Source organism: Ambystoma mexicanum, chromosome 8 (assembly GCF_040938575.1).
Source record: "Ambystoma mexicanum isolate Mex_15411 chromosome 8, UKY_AmexF1_1, whole genome shotgun sequence".
In the NCBI taxonomy this organism is placed as follows: Eukaryota; Metazoa; Chordata; class Amphibia; order Caudata; family Ambystomatidae; genus Ambystoma; species Ambystoma mexicanum.
The window spans coordinates 97,294,664-97,308,422 of NC_090929.1; the positions used below are offsets into that span (position 1 = coordinate 97,294,664).

Consider the following 13,759-nt stretch of genomic DNA (forward strand, 5'->3'; position numbering starts at 1 on the left):
GCATGAACTCACACCAGTAACAAGGTATGCAGTGAGGCACTCTATGTTACATTGTGGACCACCAAGCATAAACAGACATTTTTCCATCAAAGGAGAAACTCCATCACAGATCCTGTGAATCGACAGGTCCATGTAAAGATGGAGAGCATGAGCCCTGTTCTACAAATGTACAGTAACCTACAGTGGTACATGAGCATAAAGGTTCCACAGCAACATGGCACACGCACATTATGGGCCATCATGCATGTCACCACTTCCTTAGACAAAGATTACACCCCATTCTGGCAACTGAAACAGAAGTCTTGAAGCCAAATTATAAATTCACTTTGGCCTTCTTCAGAAACTAATCAGCCTTTTATTAGGGCCATTTATTCAGTCTGCCCCCCTCTCAGAGCAGTTCAGGATAGCTTTATTGGCAGCAAACATTCACTCACAGTACTTGGATTTATAGTGTCATGGAACTTATTTCTTGGCCATCACAGGGTCCCTGTTGGTTGTTCTCGGTGGTGTCAAGATACCACACTGATCCGCCTGAAGTCTCCTACCCGGGACTCACACCTGTAGGACTTCAGTCATGTGAGGGAGGTCAAGCATCGGGCAATTGTAGAGATATCGCCCAGTGAGCAATCTTGCCAGTCGGGCATAGGAGGTCTTTGGTTGAAGACTGCAGTGTACGATCTTGGTCAGAAAGGACAGTCTGGGAGCAGCGTTGGTCTTCTCCATTCTTACCCCTCTTTTCTAAACTCCCACTGGTTCTTGTTTTCCCCTTTCCTGGGTTCTTTTCTTTACTGGCCCTTCTCTTTCACTTGTTCTTGCCCTTCCCTGGTTTCTTTTCTTTACTGACCTATGGCCCTTCTTTTTCACTTGTTCTTGCCCTTCCCTGGTTTCTTTTCTCTACTGACCTATGGCCCTTCTCTTTCACTTGTTCTTGCCCTTCCCTGGTTTCTTTTCTCTACTGACCTATGGCCCTTCTCTTTCACTTGTTCTTGCCGTTCCCTGGTTTCTTTTCTTTACTGACCTATGGCCCTTCTCTTTCACTTGTTCTTGCCGTTCCCTGGTTTCTTTTCTTTACTGACCTATGGCCCTTCTCTTTGACTTGTTCTTGCCCTTCCCTGGTTTCTTTTCTCTACTGACCGATGGCCTTTCTCTTTCACTTGTTCTTGACGTTCCCTGGTTTCTTTTCTTCACTGACCTATGGCCCTTCTCTTTGACTTGTTCTTGCCGTTCCCTGGTTTCTTTTCTCTGACCAATGGCCCTTCCCTTTCACTTTTTCTTGTCCTCCCATTATTTATTTTCTTTACTGACCGATGGCCTTTCTCTTTCACTTGTTCTTGACGTTCCCTGGTTTCTTTTCTTCACTGACCTATGACCCTTCTCTTTGACTTGTTCTTGCCGTTCCCTGGTTTCTTTTCTCTGACCAAATGCCCTTCTCTTTCACTTTTTCTTGTCCTCCCCTGCTCTCCTCCTGCATATTGTATCTTCTTCTTAACCACTAGCGCATGCTCCACTTCTCGTCCCCTTCTCTTTCCCGCTCTCTTTTCTGCATAATCAATGGTCCATCATGCACTCTTAACTGCTTTCATTTCAACCCCTTCACCCGCTCCTCACCAGCCTCCTCCGTTTCCTTTCTCCATCCTCATCTCCTCCACTGCTACACACTGTCTCTCTCTCCCTCCTTATCACATCAACATCTTCCAATCTGCACTTTCTCTGTTGTACTCCTAAATCCCACACCTCCCTTTTATATGATATGCTATATGATATGTTATTTATAACGTGCTTAATACCCAGAGGTTTCTAAGCGTGGACCCGGGGATCGAACCTGTGTGGCTCCGAATCATCTTGCTTCCAAGGCGAGCACGTTGCCGCTGAGCTATCCTCCTGGTGGGGTTGTGTCCGAGTAGTGTAATTGTCTGCCATGGCGCAGATGTCCAAGCAGCTTTAGTGAGGCATTCTTGGGAGCCCTCATGCAGAGTGCACGGTTCTTCCCATGAGCAACTTTCCCAAAACTCCATCTCGCAGTGAATCAGGATTCCCAACGTACATTTTATAGATTGCAGATGGATGTCCTCCACGTCCATGTCCTCCTGCAAGTGGCTCATGCATTATTATCACAACTGTGATGCTTCCAGGCAGCAACGAGGTTTTGAATGAGTGTTTCTCGCCAGACTCAAAAGGCTAGGGTAGATATGGATCTGCCACACATCATTTGCGACCTGTATTACGAAGCGGGTGGCAGCCCCCAGGCTTAACCCAGACCCATCCTCCTGCCTCCAACATGTGACTGCCACACACCCTTTAACCCATAAATCTATGCTAGGGCCGATTGCACTTCCTATATGGCATACTCTCCCTTACGCGAGACCACAATAATCGCAGGAGCGCAGTCCATATTGGCACACTGCATGACATGTTATTGACCAATGAACACAATACTGCACACTACACAATACAGGTCTCTATCCACCCGAAATCTTTGCAACCATACATATACCCTATGGCCTGCAAGAGCTTGGCAAAGAAAAGTGAGGCACAACAGGGGGGCAGAGAGTGTTACAAGGTCACACCAGTGACAGGTACCACTGACCACATTTCTGAAAGTTACCTCATCACGTAATGTTTAAGGCACTGCAACTCTTGTTGCAGGAACATGAGCACTGCCTGCTGTGTCTTCCATGTTTCTACTGGGTACACAATCTTTTGGGGGGCTTTCTAGCCAAGATGCTTGGAAAATGTGGTGTAAAATGCAGCATTTGGCCCCATTGTTTTCAAACTTTACTCGGAGGGGAACAATCTCAAGCCTGTTGTCAGATCGTACCCCGAGCTAGTCCGCCATCTACCCTAGACACAGACACATCAGCCCATTTATGGCACAGTAGGACTATGGCTACTGTGAGCTTACCCCCATGCTAAAGAACAAAATGTTTCAATCTCCTCTCTTGGTCAAGATGAATGTATGAGCTCACAAAATGAACCCCACTCCGAGCCTCCATCCTGTTGACCCCCAATACTTTCTGGGCAATTTGTGACATCTTGCTGGTGTGCAGCAAAGGGCTGACCCATGTGTCAAAAAAGAGAGATGGCTTTGTCTTCAAACTCATCTAAAAAGCCATGGGAGAGTGATATGATAATTTAGGGCAGTTATGAGTCTTCTTCTCAGGCTGAAATTACTTTTCTTCTATATCACAACACAAAACAAAAGTCTCTTTTCCGCCTTCATTTTGGAATGTTTGTTTTGAAATCTGAACACTACAAAGCTCTAGCAGGCTTCGCTATCTTCTACTGTGGTAGGTTGGTTTGTTTCTCAGATTTTTTGATGACATGGTTGTGTTTTTTATTCTAATTCTGACAATTTCCTTAGGATCTTTTACTTTAAATTCATTTGAAGAACCGAATGTTTTAACTTTTATCTCTATTTTTTTGTATTTGCCCTCAGTAAGGAATTACAATCTTTTCTTTTTCCATGCAATTTATTTACCACTTTTGCTTTTTATACTTCAGCATATGGCATATGGCCTGTTTGGTCGACTTACTTTCAATGCTAATGTGGTGCCATTACAACTGGGTTTGACGATGTCTTCACCCTAACAGCAGTCCTTAAAAAAGTGGCAATGCCCTGGCTAAAAATGATTCCCCTTGGGAAACGATACCAAGCAAAGAGCAGCAAAAAAACATGAACCATTAAAAAAAACAAATTTAAAAAAAGATTCGGTCGAACATAATTTTTTTTTAAAATAAAGAAAGAAAAGAAAACAGTAAGACATGAAAAATCAAAGAATTCTGACATTAAATGAATGGCTAAGAAGATTAGACAAGCACTCCACATAATGTCCAAACAAGTAAGGGTGTTCAACTCTGGGCTTTGTGACCCATAAACTGATCAAGCTTACAGGATATTCATCATTCCTAGTAATATATGCAATAGTTCACTCAGGGAAATAACATCGCAAGCAGAAAGACTATGAAAAGCACATTCACAAGAAATAAAAAACAGACTTACATCACCAAAACGTACAACAAATTGTACTGGTCGAAAAATGGCCTCTACCACAAAAGGTTGCACTTTTTTCTATTTTTTAAATGAACTCCTGAGAAATAACAATAGGTTGGCGAAACATGAATTTGCTTGAAAACATTTACATACAATGATTTTGAATGGAAATCTTGTGTATGGGCAGTTGATATCCTGTAAGCCAATGCCGTTAGCCTTATGGGTAGATCAGAGTTGAACGCTCCAGCGTACCAAGATAACCAAGTAGAACCATCGAGACAACCTTTTGACCCGTGCCACAGATCACGCTGACAGAACACGCTTGCTAACATTTAGCTCAGCCAGGCCAATTCCTGTCAAGTTTACCACATCCAGGCATATGAAGGTCATTCAGTACTGTTTTTTCCCTTTGCATCCTGGGACTTTTAGTTTGCATTTCTCATATGAAATTTAGGAAAACTAAAAGTCCCATAATTCAAAGCGAAAACAGGACTGGATTGATTCTCACGCATGGTCACAGGAAACTTTAGAGCTCTCCAATTCACATATAAACATGCCTTTTTGTAAAATTAAAATAATATGAATAGGGAAAGGATCTGGAAACAGTGGGAGGCAGCTTCTGGAAGTGGTCGCTAATCCCCAATGTAATGCCTTTACGTGGGTGCATTCACAAATTCCCTACTATTATCTTAGGTAATAGCTTGTTGCAGGGATGCATTACAACACTACAGTAAATTACTCTGATTTGCAGTGAAGTGACTAAAGGTATTAAATAATGTGGTTTATGGGATAATCTTTACTGTGTTGATGGAATCAGACTTGTAGATCATGCAGCATGCTGAAGTCATGTGCACTATATAACCAATAAGTGGGTGCTGCCAGTGCACAGAACGCTCTAAATGCAATTGGCTGCAGAGGGGCTAAAAACATCAAAGTGCAACACTGGAAAATCTAAGGGGAAAAAACATGCACTGGAAGCTGCCAGTTAAAAAAGCTGAATGTCTATGTGCTGCTGAGTGCTCAATATTGGGATAGGGCAGGTGCTGAGCAGGTCCCCCTTTGGCAGCTGGAGGAGTGGACGGGGTGAGAGATGAAGTCATTTGTGCACCATCAAACCAACTGGTCATGTAGAGTAACCAGGATTAGTGTTCTTGTTCCCCAATCTACAAGAACCACACCTCCTCAGCTGGCACATACCCTGAACTTAGAAGAGGTTGTGCAGTAGCACCTGGAGCGTTCCAAGTGCCAGATGGGACTACCAAAAAATGATCTCTGGCCCAAATGACTGGACAGACTCAAAGAATATGGTAAAATACTACTTTATTATGAGCTAAATAAAGTAGGAAAACGAGGGGAACAAACAGATTGAAGCTCACACACACTCGAAGCATTTCAATTACAAAACATGCTTTATACCTCAATGTATGTCAGATCTGACGTCATCTTACGTGGCAATCAGTAAAACCCTATCGAACAGAGATTGGTTAGGGGAACATATATACCTACAGCTTACTTAGGGTTAATAACATCATTGGAAGCCCCTTATCAAGTAAGCACGCCTTGAACCACCTCCGACTGCATACAATACAGATAATAGCAGAACAGCAGCAGCAGATTGGCTTCTGCAACAATGTATAATCCATCATTATATAGGCTTGAATGATTGGTTGGCATTCTCTCCCAAACCTGGACATTCGGCTTGTTAGCAGCACGTAAGCTAAAACTGAACCCAGGTGAGGGGAACAACATCAGGTGACTGATCACTTGGCCAATTCGCCTACCATCTCTTATCAGTTAGGCCCTAAACCAAAGCTTCTTCTTTGTAGTTGGCCTTGCTGACTGTTCTCTTCCTCAGAACTTTAAAGGGAGTGAAGGTACATTGCTATCTTCATTTGGTGCTTAATGAAAAGGCCTTGTGTCCTGGTCTTGCACCACATGTGAGGAGACCATGATTTTGTCCATTATGACCGTTTATTTAGTGCTATTGGATTCAATTGAGCTGGGTGCCATTACTCCTCTTGGCCTGTGGAGATTTGGCTGCTCAGTCTTGCATATGCTTTCTGCATCTTTGATTGTTCAATACTTGGCACTTACAAATGTTCACTCCTTTGGCTCCTTTGCTTAATCTAAGAGAAATATGTCCTTTGTACATAGCTTATCCTCTTCGATTTCTTTTGTTCCTTGTAGTTGCTTCTGATGCCAAGCCAAGCAAATATTCTTTGTTCTTGCACAGAGCTGTATTCCAATGCCTGTCAGATCTGCAGCGTTGATCGCTCTCCTTCACGTTTCAAGCTTACTATTTATACTGAGTCAACGTCCACTATGTTACACTATAGATTACAGTGAAAAACAAGTTACTTACCCCTGGTACCGTTCTTTCGACTGGATGTTCCTCCCACGTATTCCTCATCTTTGATATATTCAAGTGTGCTTGCAGCTTGCTTTGGAAACCTTTTCATAAGATTGAGCGTTGTGCAGCGTTGGATGTTGGTCCTCAACGGCCTCTGCAGCATCCTTCGTGACGTCAACACAGATTATATATTGGCACGCGTGCTGACCGTTACCTCCGTTCTTCGTTTTTTTCCCCTCCTTATGTAGCATGCTGTGTTCCAGGAGGCGATAGTATTTGCGTTGCGAGAAAGGAAGGTGTAAGACATGGAAATTGTAGGCCAGAGGGGATAGATGGGAGGGCGATGAGGAATACGTGGGAGGAACATCCAGTCGAAAGAAAGTTAACAGGGGTAAGTCACTTGTTCTTCAAATGGATTGTGTTCTCCCACTTATTACTCATCTTTGATAGACTCTCAAAGCAGTTGGAGTTTGGCAGCAGGTGCCAAGAATTTACTTTACTTGTTAACGTTGTGGAGGACAGCCCTGCCAAATTTGGCTTCCTCTCCTGATAAAGAAACTACACAGTAGAATCTACTAAATGTATGCAGGGGCTTCCATGTTGCCGCTCTACAAATGTCCCTCACCGGTACACTTCTTGCAAGAGCCGATGAAGCAGCTACTCCTCTGGTAGAATGCGCTCCAAGACATTCAGGTGAATCCTTGCCCGCCAATGAGTAACACTCATTAATGCACATCACAATCCATCTAGATATGGTTTGTTTGTGGCGGCTAATCCAAACCTATGACCAGCATAACCAACAAAAAACTGATCATCTTGGCAAATATTTGCAGTCTTTGTGCTATAGAAACTTAGAACCCTCTTTGGGTCTAAACAATGCAGTATCTCTTCCTCCATAGATGGATGAGGAGGAGGATAAAAAGATGGTAGTGCAATACTTTGTGCCAAATGAAATTCGACACAACCTTCGGCAAGAAAGATGAAAAGGCCATGAAAGGTTATTTGGAAGATAGAGCCTGAAGCTCCCTTACCCTACGGGCATATGTAATAGCCACTAAAATGGCAGTTTTTATGGTGAGCATCCTTATAGGGCCTGAACGTAAGGGCTCAAAGGGAGCAAGACCTCTTAGTACCAGGTTTAGATCCCATGATGACCGATGTAGGGAGTAGGCGGGAACCCATTTGTCAAGCCTTTCAGAAATTGTCACAATCGGCACTTTGAAATATGATCCCTCTACCGGAGATTGAAAGGGCCGCTAAACAGCCCTTCACTGTGGCTACTTGCAACCCAGAATGGGTCAAGTGAAGTAGGAAAGACAAAACCTCGAGAAGTTTACATGAGAAAGGATCTACTTCATTTTCCCTGCACCAGCTGCAAAAATCTATTCCAACTGCAGCGGTATAAGGATTTAGTTGCTGGTCTTCTCGCCGAAAGCAACACTTCCATTACGTCTTCCGGAAGGTCCCAATCCTTCTATTTCACGCTTTCAGATACCATGTGTGAAGGTTGAGAGTCCGGATCTCTGGGTGAAGGATGTGCACTCCCTCTTGCGAGAGTAGGTCCTCTCTTTGGGGAAGACTAATTGGAGGGCAGATGGCCATTTCCAGAAGGTTCGGGTAACACGTTCTCCTGGCTCAATCCGGGACAATGAGGATCATGGCTTTCCCAAACTTCCTCAACCTCTGTATTACGTGAGGAATGACGGGGACTGGCGGAAACGCGAACAGGAGTGGAAATTCCCAGTCAACTACAAACACATCTCCTAGAGCTCCTCTTTGGGGAAATTCCCTGGAGCAGAACAGCTCGCACTTCCGGTTGACACTGGTTGCGAACAGATCCACTTTAGATGTTCCCCTAAGGGTGAAGATCTCTTAAAGAACTTCCTCAGCTAGTTCCCACTCGTGGGAGATCGTGCTCTGCCTGCTCAGAGCGTCCGCCGCTGTGTTCTTTTCTCCAGCTAGATGAACTGCCAGAAGAGTTATTCCTTCTCTTAGTGCCCAGAACCAGAGCTGCACTGCCTCTCTGCACAGGGGCAGTGACCCTACACCCCCTCTCATGGCCACTGTGTTGTCTGTCATTTCCCTGTATCGATGGCAGAAAGGCCATCAGTGCTAGTCTGATTGCCCTCAGCTCCAAAAGGTTGGTATGGAGTTTGGACTCCGACTTAGACCAGTGTCCGCTTATTGAAAGCTCTCTCATGTGCGCTCCCCATCCTGAGAGGGAGGCGTCTGTCACAACTGTTGTCTCCGGCCGCGGTTGTCAAAATGGTTCTCTTCTCATCACATACTCTCGACTGGCCAACCACAGGAGATCCTGGGCAACCTTTGTCAGGACTTAGAGAAGGTCCGTCATGCTGCCAGAGAATTGAGGCCACTGGGATCTGAGAGACCACTGAAGGAATATCAGTCTCAGATGGGCTTCTGGCACAGGAAAAATGCAGGATGCCATGACGCTGAGCAACCTTAGGCAGTTGTAGGCCGGAAGACGTTGGGCACTCTGACATGTTTGGACCATCTGCAAAAGAGGTTGAGCCCTTAGCTTGGGTGGTGAAGCTTTTCCCAAGGCTGAACCTAGGACTGCTCCTATAAATTGAAGCTTCTTAGCGGATGTCAAATGGGACTTCTTGAAGTTCAGGGAGAAGCCCAGCTCGTGGAGGAGCCGCAAGGTCCGACTGAGATGATCCAGACACTGCTCCGGAGAAACAGCTCTGATCAACTAGTCGTCCAGGTAATGGTAGGTGTGAACCCCCGCGCCCCCCCCCCTTAGACTTGCTGCCACCACTGCCATAAGCTTGGTGAAAACCCTCGAAACTGATAATGAAAACCGCCATCCGTGAACCTCAGGTACTTTCTGTGCTTCTGATGCATGGGCACATGAAAGTAAGCATCCTGAAGGTCCAGTGACACCAACCAATCCTGGAGTCGAACGGCCTGAAGGATCTGCCAAAGAGTTACCATCTTGAACTTGTCCTTCCTGAGGAACTTGTTCAAGCATCTCATCTCCAAGATGGGTTGCACTCCTCCGTCCTTCTTAGGTAATAGAAAGTAAGGCGAGTACCAACCTTGGTTCCTCTCCGATACAGGCACCAATTCTATCGCACCTTTCTCCAAAAGGGTGAAAATCTCCTTTTGGAGGAGTGGATCTGGAACCAAGGTTGATCTTGCTCTTGAGGGGCAATCAGAAGTCTTTTCAGGAATAGTAGGTAGTAGCCATCTGCTACTGTTTGAAGGACCCATGCATCGGAAGTTATGCTTCGCCAACTCTGGACATGGTAAGACAGTCTTCCCCCTACCACAGTCTTGTCATTAAAGAAGTCATTTTGCTGTTCCACCTGCAGCTGAGGGTAACTCTGCAGGTGCTGAACGGGCAGTCCTTCCACCTCTACCTTTTCCACAATAGGGTCTTCTCCGACCTCTTTGTGCAAACTGGCCTCTTCCATTAGAAATGGAAGAATAGAAATGAAAAGAACAACCTCTCCATCCTTGACCTGTAGATTGAGGTTGTCTTATCGCTGCCCCCAAAGATTTTGCTGCAGCTCTAGAAGCTTGTAGTTTTTCTAGACAGGTATCAGCCTTCTCCCCAAAAAGAGAAGTACCGTCAAATGGCATGTCTAACAGACGTGCATGGACGTCTGCCGAAAATCCAGACATTCTCAGCCAGGACATGCGTCTAAGTACCGCGCTGGCAGCCATGGCTCTACTGGTCGAGTTCACTGTATCTAAACTAGATTGCAGGAATTGTCTCATGGCATCTTTACCATCCTGTATCAGGCTTAAAAAGCCTTCTCTCTTTCTTCTCCGTCTGGTATGTGCTCTGCTGCTAGAGCAGCCACGCTCCAAAGGGTATGGGTGTACTTCCTGCAATAAAAACACTTTTAGCCAAACAGTCAATTCTCCTATCCTCCTTATCTGCTGGAGCAGAAGGATAGGGTGTAGCCTTTGAGGATAGGCTGCAGCCTTTGAAGATGCTGTTGCTGCTTACCTTCAGGCATTGGGTGCCTGTTCAGAAATGGAGGATCCACTGAAGCAGTCTTGTATTTCTTTGTCAACAGATGGTACCAGTTCTACACTACCCTTACCCTCAGGGCTGCATGGAATGGCAGTACAGCTTCCCTAATTGGGCCACTCTCTAATAGGTCAGTGAGATCATCACTTCCCACAGTGGCTGCAGGTCTGGACCCTCCCAGATACTCAGCTACTTTACCAAAAACCATTCTGTAAGAAGGATAAGTGTAACCAGCTATCTCAGCATTACCAAATTCTGTCTCTGGTGATGTTTCCCAATTACTGGTTTCCTTTAATGTATCTACAAGATTCTGCATGTTGGATTCCACTATTAATTCTTCTGGAACATTTGGGGTTCCATATTCATACCCAAAAGGGGGCTGATCCTCTTCCTCATCATCCTCAAAGATAGAACCCTCTTGCCTAAAGAAATCAGGTCTTGGAAAGGGTTGGAACAATTTAGGCTCGGGAATAGATTTTACAATCTTCGAGAGCGAAGAATGCTCCGATGAGGTCGAAGGCGTCGAAGGTTTTGACGGTTTCTTCGAAATTGTCAACGGATGCATCAACACCTTATGTTGCTTCAAAGGCTCAATATGAATGATATGCCTTGAAGGTTCAGGTGACAAACATTTTGATTCCTTCGAAGAAGGCTTCAATGCCAATAGTGAATGTTTCGAGGTAGCAGACACCGGCTTCTTCTTGTGTGAAGAAGATTCTTTTGATTTATGTCGCGGAACCTCTCTTCTCCACTCTTAGGCGTGCAAGACGGGGACACACAGGACTCCAATAGACGCTGAGGGGTGGCCACTTTTCTCAGACTCCTTTAGAGGAACACTCGGAGGAGCATGTCATTTAAAATGTCAACATTTTTAAGCACAATATTTCTAACTATGCTGGAGTTTTTTCGGGCAACTATCAGAAGACGACGAGGACCTGCAACGCCGTTTCTTACCCTTTTTATGAGAAGAGGATGATGAGCGTCGTGAACCAGACCTCGAACGCCTATGTTTCAAATGTTTTTAAACAGGAGAGACATCTCTCGAATCAGAGGAAGATTTCCTCTTCGAAGGGGTAAGGGTTGGGGATTTCGTGCGGGGGCTTACCTGCATCTAGTTTCCCCTACCTTTCCCGCAAGGCCTTAACCGTCATCGGCTGACATGAGCCACAGTCATCGAACTTGTGGCCCGATCTCAAGCAGCACAGACAAACACAGTGCAAGCAGGCTCGAAGTTGGAATTTAAGAAGTACAGTTGGACTTGAGCTCCTGAGGAAGGGACTCTAGTCCCGAAATGCATTGGGCAATTATTTGTATCCTAAAATATTTATAATTTATATAATGCAATGAATTAATTGCAATGTAACTGAAATATACTGACCGCATGTTATGATAATTTTAACAATAACATACCTGTCGCTAGTAAAATTGTACGAATTAATTTATTTCTTTATTTTGTTCTCTAATTTAATTATAATCATTGTTGGTCTATTCAAACATATTACGTGTGCAGGGGACGCGAGTGTTCCACAGCCTGTGGACACTGGTTTCTCTCTTTTTTGAAAAATGTTAAATGTCAGTAAGGCATCAATCTTACGTCTGCAGATCATCAGGTCAGAACCGCATGACAGTGTCCATGGTTTGTGCTAATCTCGTCAGATACGAATGGTTGACAGCATGAATCGGTTTTAGGCACAGGAATCCGAGTGGCCCACAGGTTACAGTGTCTGAAAACGTGCATGCAGTCAATCCCCTTTTCATCTCCGCTGTGCAGTGTGTGGTCCCCGAAGAGGTCCAGTAATGGCAGCTGCCATGGAAAAACATGCCACACACATGAACTCTGCTCACTCTTTCTACGCATCAAAAATCGCCCATAGTAATCCCAGTCTCTTTGTCAGCAGCAAAATGGTGACACAGACGGAGACTCTGACATACTCCCTGCACAGAGCAGAGAAATGCACAGGGCAGATATCCCACCATGCTTCTAAGGCTTTGGGGGAATCCGTTGCAAAATGTGGCTGATGCACAACACCTACCGAAAGGTAATTTCTGTGGTAATTCATGCATTAATCCCACTGTCCAACAAGTGAGGGTACAAGTGTATTTATTATATGTTGTTAGTCAACGGGGCTCACATGCCTTATAGGCCTATAGTAAAGGCTTGGGGGAGGATAGAACAAGGTCAGACATTCTTCTAAGCATTTTATGGGTATTTCTAGTAAGACTGAAGAAGCTCTGTGCCATTCGGTCCACTTGAAGAGAAAGCTTTGGAGCAAGAGAGTGCCTGCAGATCTAAATTCCAAGTCTGGGGTATCAAGTTATCCAATTCATGATACCCAATGCTGGGTGGCTTCTATTTGAGTGGGTAATCGAGGAGGGGTGACTTATTTGGGACATCACCCATCGTCTGTTACCACCTTGTCTCTATGGTTTGCAATGGCACCTCATTGATGTATTTCTTTAATAAAACATACTTTTCCTTCTTTTTTGAACCAGAAATTTTCTTGACATTTTCCCTTAGATAGTGGGATTCTCCTACAAGGTGTCATAATTATCCTCTTTTCTTTTTCCTTCTGCTGAGACGGATGTTTGACCCCGGGAAGGGTTGGACTGGTGCAACTCAGCTTCAGCTAACGGCTGCTACATTATGAAAAGCCCATGAAAACATGGGTCAACACATGGGATAAATATAAAATAACCAAAACCAGGACCAATCGCCTTACCTGATATGGCGTACAAGTTTGAATGCTGGTTTTCGAAGTCTGGTCGAGTGTTTTTGCCCCGAAAACTAGCAGGAAGCGTTAACGAAATATGCCTGTTTAAAGAAAAGGATAAAAACAGGACAGGAAAGTAAGACTGTTGTCCTCTAAACATCGGTCCAAATGACACTGCTTCCAAAAGCACAACTATTAATAACCTCCAAAATACAAATGGTCTCACACTCACAAGTGACACCCTGAATGTTTAGAGCATAATACTACTAAGGCAATACTACTAAGGCAATTAGGTGATGATAATATTATTACCAGGTTTTTATCTAATACTTCATGCCCGATTCTACCCATTTCTAAGGGCATTGTTAAGTGTAATATTTACCCATTGTAATGGTCGCCAATTTCCTGACCTTGGTAGAATGGAGGGCTGAGTTGACCTTGCTGGAATTCAAACTTGTGATGCCCAGACATGTTGGAGGTAAATGCATAAAGTATTTTCTTTTTTTTCATTATTTATTTATAGTGTAAAATAATAAAGTATTTTCAATTAAAAAGCAAGCAAACGAGTTCTGCAAGGGGCTGTTTGAGCAATGGCTTATCAGTGCAATACAATCTTAACACACTTAAATCAGGGCTTTGTAACCTTTGGAGCTCCGAATGTTTTCGACTACCTCTCCCATGATCCCTCACCATTGCCTTTA

General features: G+C 44.4%; 1 protein-coding gene across 5 annotated transcripts in view; it reads right to left on the reverse strand.

The window, feature by feature from the left end:
* Nucleotides 1-13,759, reverse strand: part of MVB12B (multivesicular body subunit 12B) — a 786,673-nt gene that overhangs the window by 318,842 nt on the left and 454,072 nt on the right. For all 5 annotated transcript variants that reach the window (XM_069609391.1, XM_069609389.1, XM_069609393.1 and 2 more), the window contains exon 7: nucleotides 13,068-13,159. In XM_069609391.1, the coding sequence (XP_069465492.1) occupies nucleotides 13,068-13,159 (92 nt within the window). The remainder of the gene's footprint in view (nucleotides 1-13,067; nucleotides 13,160-13,759) is intronic.